Source organism: Streptopelia decaocto (assembly GCF_964273445.1).
Source record: "Streptopelia decaocto genome assembly, chromosome: 1".
NCBI classification, from domain to species: domain Eukaryota; kingdom Metazoa; phylum Chordata; class Aves; order Columbiformes; family Columbidae; genus Streptopelia; species Streptopelia decaocto.
This window is the reverse complement of record NC_138663.1, coordinates 166907962-166917217: the sequence shown is the minus strand read 5'-3', so window position 1 is coordinate 166917217 and position 9256 is coordinate 166907962. Positions and strand designations below refer to the sequence as shown.

The 9256-nt window shown below is 48.8% G+C and overlaps 1 protein-coding gene across 1 annotated transcript; it reads right to left on the bottom strand.

Annotated features, from left to right (window-relative positions):
• Positions 1-6649: 6649 nt before the first annotated feature.
• POU4F1 (POU class 4 homeobox 1) lies at positions 6650-8729 on the bottom strand (the record flags this gene model as incomplete). Its single annotated transcript, XM_082065734.1, is given in 4 exon segments — positions 6650-7696; positions 8607-8612; positions 8614-8678; positions 8681-8729. Coding segments are annotated over 4 exon segments (1167 nt in total).
• Between the last annotated feature and the right edge of the window lie 527 nt (positions 8730-9256).

Below are 9256 nucleotides of genomic sequence, written 5' to 3'. Positions count from 1 at the left end.
TGAAAACAGCTTAAAATATCTGTATAAACAGATTATTTGTTTCATACTTTGTATTTTTATAATGTTATGGTATAGTGTGCTCTGTTTGAAGTAGAAGAAGCCATGCTAATGGTCTGTTTAAAGTATTCTGACACTGTCTTGAGACATCCAAGTCTCTGCCTTCATTAAATGTTTATTGTCAACACTTCAGTGAAAAAAAAGTCTTGTGTAAGTGAATTTCCACTGCTGGATGCTGTCAACACTTTGTTCTATTCTGATCCGCGTGTACAAAAGTTTGTATACATTATGCTGAAGTGAAGAGAGGCAGAGATATAGTGATCTATAATTAGTTACCAAACAAACTTTTGTTAGTAATTCGGTTTACATCATGACCATAATCAAGGACTAAGCTATGTATATCGGCGCCTTGTCTTCTTTCCACGCAGCCTGTAGGAAAAAAAAAAAAAAAAAAAAAAAAAAAAAGAGATGCGTTCATCTTGACACGCTATCCTCTTGTCAAGGAACGTATTTATTAAAAATAAATAAATAAAAAAAAACCCAAACCCACAGCTTTTACACGCTTTAGCTTTCGCTTACACTTTTAACTTGCTTTCTTTTACCCGGGCGAGGGATGCGCATATGCCTTTATTCCTTCCCTCACCTCGGCGGTCGCAGCATGAGCCGTGTGTCTGCGGCGCAGCGTCTGTCCGGGCTCCCGCTGCTGGACCCGAGCTGGGGGTGGTTTGTCCCCGCACCAGGAACCGTTCCCTGCTGCACCCTGGGCGAGCCGGAGGGTCGCTCGGCGTTCCCACCGAAGGAGACTATTTCGAGACTTTTATCACTTGCCTGTGAAAATCGGTGCGAAGTTGCAATTTATCTTCAACGCAGCAGCGCAGTGTGTCTTTTTCTGGTATTTAATTTTGATACAAAACCTTTCAAACTCTTCAGTCCTTAGAGTGATCAACGTCTTATGACAGCAGATTTTTTAAAGTAATTCACCCCCCTTGCTTCCCTATATGTTTGGGGTTTTTTGTTTGTTGTTTTTTAAAGAGGTGCTTAAAAACTTCCCCTCCCAGAATTAGAGATGCTTTGGCACACTTAGGTGAGCAGGCTGAAGGAGTTAAAACGTAGTTCAAAGGAGGACTCCTGCTTTCCCAGAGACCAATTTGGGAAGCAGATTTTGCATGCGCAGCTGCCCCTGGACAATCAGCCATCGCTCCCGGGCAGGGTTTGGCTGGTGACATGGCTGTAAATAAACCCGCACGGGTATAGCAGACCGGGCTCTTCGGCCCCGTCCGCCCGCGGAAACACCGCGCTGAGTCCCACTTAAAGTTGCGTCTTAAACTAGGGGGAGAAAAGCCGGCCCACGGGGGCAGGGGGGAATGAGGACGGTGAGCATCCCGCGGCCCCTCTGCGCCCCCCACCCCGCGGAGGCAGTCCCCGCGCAGGAGTCGCGGTGGGGGCTCCCCACTGACTGGCGTTGCTGTCGGCAGTGCGAAAGCAAAAGCGGAAAGTGCGCGGCTCTGCCCGCGGGGCTGTGCCTGCCCCTGCCTGCCCCCAGCCGCTGCCGGGGCCCGCCGGTGCAGGAGACACTTTCTACTGCTGTTTCTTCAAAGATTTATGTGTGACATCCTATTTTAAATTAACTTTTGGGCCCTGGGTTTCATTCATCCACCTATGCAGCCACTCACCCGCCCGCCTACCTATCTGTCTTGCCGTGATGCGAAAGAGACTGGTTTGTAGTTGTACCACCTCGGTACCATCTCTGGGACTTACATATTCAGCTGACCGATATATTCATCTACTGCTTTTCTCCCAAACTGAGCCTCCTTCAGGTGCGAAGGGGTTGTGAAGGAGGGGAAAAAAAACCACACCGCTTCCCAAAAGCGGAAAGGGAAACGGGGCGGGGGGTGGAGGGGAGGTTCGTGAAGCACGCCTCCCATCAAGCTGTCTTGACAACAATTACTAAAGTTTTTAATTAGCCTCTTGTTATAATTCATTTTATTAATTTTCCAAATCTCAGCCCATGAATTATTAACGGCGGCTCCGTAATTGTGTTTGCGGCGGCGCACGTGATGGCGGCCGCGACTCGCCCCGCGTGGGTCCCCTCCGCGCCCGCGCTGGGGAAGGAGCCCAGGCAGCAGCCGGCTCCGATGTTTTATCAACCTTTAAATAACATAATTACCGATAATCAGACGCTCGTCTGGCAGGTGGAAACAGGTTCCCAAGCGGGTTGGAATTCTGCTGCTGATCTTTTAAAAATCAATTAGGCTTTTCTCCGCTTTGGAATCAGCAGGTAAATATAATAAAGCTCTACCAAAAAAAAAAAAATAGTGCCGACTGAAAAGCGAGACATAAATAACTGGAGGGATTTAAAATCGTTTGGGAAATGCCAGAATAACACAGGGCAACAGCGGCGGTATCAAGGTTTATGCGCTCAAGTCCGTCAGAGTTAAAATAATTATCTTTCGACAAATCTATCTCTCTTCTGAGGAAAGGGGGGACACGGGAAGGCGGGAAAGGAGACACATAAAGCATAAAATCGGTGCTGTAGGACACTTCATTCCCCTTCTGGGGAGCCTTTTTTACTTGTTGAACCGGGACCGAATTAGTCTTAATATCACAGGAGAGTAAAAATCAATACGATCGTGGCAGTGGGTGTCTGTTATTCACTTATGATCGCCTAATCTAAGTTGAAAGCAAGCGGTGAGCAAGTGTTAAGCAGAAATTCCAGGAGCCAGCCCGGGTCTTGCGGACTTAGGACTGGAAAAACACATCAGGAAAGCGACGAGATACCTCAGGTGTGGAGAAAGAGGCCATTGGAGGGACGGCAGCAGCGAAATGTCCTCGACAATGGTCACAGATGCTGAACTACCTGAAGGGCCGGAGCCATCGGAGGTGGCACCTGCAGCGGCCTCGGCCCGAGTCACAAGCGGGGGCGGAAAATGTCTATTTTTATGGTCACAAATTGCACTTCTGTATGCAGGAGGCTGTATATTGTTGGGAAATAAATGCGCACGTGTGTTCTGCCTCGTCGACTTTTCTTTCTTAATTTTTTTTTCTCGGATGTAAAAGTTTTATCAGTCCTTAGGTCAGACCTTATAAACAGGAATACAAACCCTTTTCTTTCTCTCTCTCTCTCTTTCTTTCTTTCTTTCTTTCTCTTTTTTTAGTGAGGCATTTATTAATAAGGTCTCATGAGTATTTAATAGTTTTATGAACTATTCAGATCTCATCCGACGGAAAGCAGGACATTCTGGTTTTGCACAGTTTCCTACCATGAAAAATAGGAAACTCTGCAAAGCTTTTATTTTCACGATCTGTTTTATTAACATATTATTTTTGCTTTGTACTCGATAAGGATTGTACTTATTACAAAACAAACTCCTTAACTTTTCAATACATACATCGGTCATTACTGTATAATACAAATGTGGTATCGCTTGTAACATTTTAATCATTTGGGGCAGATGAAGGAAAAAAAAACAACATTTGTTATTGTTTTTATTTGTTCATTCCTGACTCTCCAAAAATGATATGCGGTAATACTTTTCTATAAAATAATATTTTTACAAATGCATTTATTAAAAATTCTGATGACATTTCAAGTTAATAACAACAGAAACAAGTCAATTTCTGGTGGACGAGTTCTATGGGTTTTTTAAAAAATACCTTTAGTGCTTTTTTCTTAACATCAACAGTTGTTTAAAATCACAGCTTTTTGAACGTATTATTCTTTTCTGAACATCACGGTTCCTTGATTCACAGATTTACCGGCGAAATTAAAAAGATTTGGCTAAAATATGTCTACAGAAGAAATAATCCCAGCTATTAAGTAACTTTTTACATTTGGCATCTGATCTAGTCACAGGTCATCAGAAAATAGAAAGAGGTTCTTTGATCACTTGAAGCAGTAGGTGGCATCCTATACGTTCCTAATGAACAATTGCATTTACAACATTAGGAGAGATCAGTTTATGATTTTCATATTTATTAACCCAAAATAAAAAATAAAGTATCTTGTTACATAATTAAGTGCAATTAGGCCAGTCAGAACAACATATAAACCTGAAACCACCCAAGCTTTTCTTCTTTATACATATTTTGTAGGTGCATAATCCTTTCCAGCAAACTGAAAAGAAATACTTCAGAAGTCCTTCTTAAATTTTTACTTTGATTTATATTCTGCAGTTATAGAATAAACTTCAAGAAACAGACGCAGCTAATATATAGTTAATTTTATTCAGAGCACCGATTTTCACATAAGACCTATCTCAAAGTAATGATTTCTGGATTTAGCAGAAAAATACATCTCTCACTATTTTTTTTTTCTTTTTGGTAGAATTAGTCTTATCGTCTAGCGGCCACACTTTGAATTTACCAGCCGTGTCTTGGAAATATTTTTTTTTAAATGCACCCAATAATAATAATAACTATTCTGTTTTCACATTAGTTTTATTTGTAAGTATGCTGGGACGCATCTCCCTGTTGTATTTTGGCGTACAGAAATATTTCTGATAGAAATAATAGTAATAAAGACACAACCAAGGAGAAAGCTCAGCAAACATACATGGACAGGTAGATTATTCAGTGAGACATTTCAGGATCCACACGTGGTTGCAGTTTGTAACCTTTTGCTTTTGTGCATTAAAGAAAATATTTACAATTGTCTTTCTTATATTTTTTTTCTTCTTTTTTTCTTTTTTTTTTTTTCCCTCTCTTTTAAATCTAAATACAAGAACGTGACAAGAATGTTCGTGTTTTCGGTGAAAACAGGCAGTTAAACTGTGAAATTACACCATCCACAAAAGATTCTACCAGAAGCTAGTCTATTTAGTGCTCAGTTTCAAAATGCATAGAATGTTTGCGCTGCAAACAATGATACATAAATTAATAATAATAGTAATAATATAAATAGTTAAATAAATAAATAAATAAATAGATAGATAATATCGAGACTTTATAATGGATCTTTCTATGCCTTCTTTTCTTTTCTTTTTTATTTTTTTTTTTTTTTAGATCATGCATAATTTCAGACTACTGTTTGTTTTGGTTTAAACAGGAGGGTATTTTCTTTTCAGAAATTCCTTATTACTTGAAAGCCTTAATAGTCCTTCGCCAACAGCTAGAGCCAGCAATGGCTTCTGCACGTAGCTGGCGTTTTTTTTACCTAACAAGCTCTGATTTTTTATTTTCAATCCGCGAGATATATAATGCACCTTGATGATTAGTAGTAGTACCAGCATCGCTACTACAGAATAACATCATCGCTTCCAATCCGGGAGACCTTGATAGTGCAAATCGAACCCCTCCACACATCCCTAAATGTCATCCTCTACCTAATACTTATTATTGACAATAAACGACTTTTAAGCCCAAATGGAGTTGGGTTTTTTGCGTGTTTGTTCGCAATATGCAGACCCCTCAGAAACAAATGCCATTTCAAACCTTGCACCGGTGATTTCTTTTGCCTTTTGGGTGCAATAACCCAGAGCTCTCGGGGGAAACCAAGGCAGGACCTTTTTCCCCACCGCAGCCCGTTGCTAACCTAAATCCAGCATATTTGGCAGAGATGCCGGGAGGCACGGGGTGGGGAACAGGGTGGGGAGGAGGCGGGGGGGGAGGACATAGTTAACCACGAGCCTTAATGAATCTGAACATACTCTTTCGAAGAGCATCCCTGCTCGGGCAGTTTTGGCATCTATCTCCAGACACATCTCTGCAGAGACAGGGACCTGTCTTTAGACATAGATGGAAATGCAAACCGCGTAGGCGAGGGAAGAGAAACAAAGGGACCGTGGAGTAACTTTTTGTTTGTTTGTTTTCCTTGAACTAGCTAGGATTATTGAGGCAACGGCGGAGAGGAGAGGGACCGCTCCCGAGCCTCGGGAGGTCCGGCTGCCCCGCCGGGCTGTGGCCACCGGCCCCACTCGCACCACTCTCCCGGCACAGACAAGACCCATCGTCAAAGCCTCGCGAAGAACCGCATTCGAGGAAAAAAATAACCAAAACAAAACAACAGCAACCAAAATTAAAAAAAAAAAAAAATCCAAACCCAAGCCAACCAAAGAAAAAGACCCCCCACACCAAACCACCGCCGTCCTCATTCATTACCAAGCCAGGGAAAAGAAAGAAAACCAGAAAGTAATGAAAAGAGACCCAAACCAAACGTAGCGTCATCACCGACAGTTTCGCCTTCCGGGTTTGTTGGTCGATTTTGCTTTCCTTCGGAAAGTTGTGACTTAGGTTTCTCGGTTTGTGGTTGTTGCTGTCACGGTATTTATTGGTGTGTGTCTGTGTGTGTTTACGCTTTAAGTTGCTCTTTCTCCCGCTTTCTGTCGGGGGGTGGGGGGGCAGAGGGCCGGATGGGGCCGCAGAAATGACCCCCACGGGGTTCTAGAGCGTTTTTACCTCCTCTCTCCTCCTTCTTCTCGTTGGTGTCCAAGTGTCTTTTTGTTTTAATAATTGATAGCGCACACCTCCCGCACGCCCTCCCCCCCCGCCCCGAGTACTTCACGTTTAATTTCTACATCGTCCCTTGGTCCCCAGGAGCTTCCCACGGCGTCTCGGGCGACGGCGGCGGTGGGTGGGCGTCCCCCACGGCCCCGACCCGGCCCCCCCTTGTGCCCACAGTGCCCCCGGGTGCCAGGGCCGCCCCTCCCGCCCACCCCTAGTAGGTGGCGGAAAATTTCATCCGTTTCTGCTTCTGTCTCTGGTTAAACCAAACCCTCACCACGTTCTTTTTGAGGTCCAATTTCTCGGCGATGGCGGCGATCTTCTCGGACGAGGGCCGGGGCTGAACGGCGAAGTAAGCCTCAAGGGAGCGTTTCTCCGGGGCGGCGATGGAAGTCCGCTTGCGCTTCTTCTCGCCCCCGTTGAAGAGCTCGGGCTTGTTCATTTTTTCCCGCTGGGCGCCCTCGGCCTCCTCCAGCCAGGCCTGCAGGATGGGTTTGAGGGCGATCATGTTATTGTGGGAGAGGGTGAGGGACTCGAAGCGGCAAATGGTGCTCTGGCTGAGGGAGCCCACCCCCGGGATCTTCAGGTTGGCCAACGCCGAGCCCACGTCGGCCTGGGTCACCCCCAGCTTGATGCGGCGCTGCTTGAAGCGCTCGGCGAAGGCCTCCAGCTCCCGCGGGTCCGTGTCCGAGTCGCAGATGGAGGCCAAGCCGGCCGCCCCCACCACCGCCGCCGCCGAGGCCACCTGCCCCGCGGCCCCGTGATGCGCGGCCACCAGCCCCGGGTGCGGCAGCCCCGACGGCATGTTCATGGCGGCCGGGTGCGAGAGGTGGCCCAGGCCGTGCATGTGCGAGTGCGGGTGGGCCGAGGTGGAGATGAGGCCGCCGCCGCCCCCGCCGCCGCCGCCGCCGCCCCCGCCGCCGCCGGCCCCGCCGCCGCCGCCGCCGCCCGCCCCGTCGTGGCCGCCGCCGCCGGCGCCTCCGCCGCCTCCGCCGGGCATGAGCGCCAGGGAGGGGGAGGTGATGTGGTCGAGAAGGTCGCCGGGCTCCAGAGCCTGGTGATGGTGGTGGTGGTGGTGGTGATGGTGCGCCAGGGGCACGGTGGAGGTGGAGGTGCAGGGTACGCTGTTCATGGTGTGGTAGGTGGCATCCGGCTTGAACGGGTGGCTCTTGCCCTGCGAGACGGCGATGTCGACGGCGGCCAGAGCCTCGGCCCGCGCCAGCAGGGTCTCATCGAGGCTGGCGAAGATATTGCTCTGCAGCTGCAAGGGACACAAAACAGAGCGGGGTGCGGGGAGAGGAGGGCAGGTGGGCGCCGGGGAGGGGGAAAGAGAGGAATCAAAGAGCAGAGAGGGAAGGGGACGGTGCAGGGAATCGTGGGGTTGCGGGAGGATGAGGTATGCCGTGAGCAGGGAGGGGAAGTCGAAGGAGGGGAGCCCGGGAGGGGAGAGAGAGGTGGGCAAAGTTGGGGTGACCGTGCGGGGGGGAGCCGGCAGCAGTATGCGCGTTTAAAGGGGTACGGCGTGGGGAAGAGCCAAGGTGAATGGTGGAAGCGGTGTATAGCAGGAGACAGCACGGGGATGGGAGCGGAGATAGGGGATGCGGTAGAATAATAGGGGAGAAACGGAGGAGGGGAAGTAAAAGATGAAAAGAAGGAGCGAAGAGTAGAAAGAGCAAGCAGTCGGGGTGAATCCGAAGGAAAAAAAAAAAAGGGACGAGGGCGTGAAGGGAACGAATAAATAAGTACAAATTAAAAAATAAAACAAGAATAAGGAAAGAAAAAAGAATAGAAAGGAGGAGAAGGAGGAAAGAGAAGAAGAAATGGATCTGTAACTCTCAGCTGGGGAATTATGTCAAACACAAGAGCACATAAAGCGCATTCCTTTTCAGAGGCCGAGTCATAAAAATTAATACAGAAAGTGGATGAAGTCGGAGACTCGTGTGAACACCGCTTTCAAAAAAGATCACAGGCGCTCAGATGATTGCAGAGGAAGACATGAAAAAAACATTAAGCGCCGCTTGTCAAAATGTGCCTCGCAGCGGTTTTTTTATTAATGCACATACACATACATGCAGTATACAGAAAAGAGAGAGAGAGAGAAAGAGTGTGTGCGTGTAAGAGAGAGAGAGAGAAAGAAAGAAAGAGGAGAGCTGCAGCTGCCTCTCCCTTACCGGTGGGAGTTGGTAGACATGCTCTTCTTATTGCTTCCGAGCTGGAGTGTAGAGAGGGGTATTTGTGCTCAGTAGGGTGGGATGCATGGCAAAATGCGGCTGTTTGCTGTTCATGGACATCATCTTGAAGGCTTGGCATGTAAATCCACAAACACTCCTAAAGTCGGGGGAAAAGTGCTCTCCGGCGCTCTCCTCCTGCCGGGTAAAGCCGCGGACGGCGGCGGGTGGCGGAGCCGGTGGCGGCGGTGCCGCAGCGGGACCCTGCCCCGCCGCCGCGACTGCCGCGGTGGCCGGGGCTGGGGTGGGCGGGTGAGCGGGCGGCGAGGCTCCCTCCGGCCCCCGCCGTCTCACTCGGCTGCCTGCCGCTGCCCGGCGCCGGGCGCGCTGCGCTGCGCTCTGCCCGCACCTGAGCCCGCATCCCGTGGCTACCGCCGGGCGGGCTCTCGCGAGAGCGCGACGGCTCCGGCTTTGACAGGCATCAGCTGTCTCCCCCCCTTCCTCCTCCTCCTCCTCCTTTTTCTCCTCCTCCTCCTTTTCCTCCCGCCGCCCCGGTCCCTGCCTCCCCGCGCCTTGTTGCATCTCCCGCAGCCCTCGCCCGTCTCGCCGGGGCGGCGGCGGCTGGGCCGCTCTTATAGCGAGAGACGCCGAGC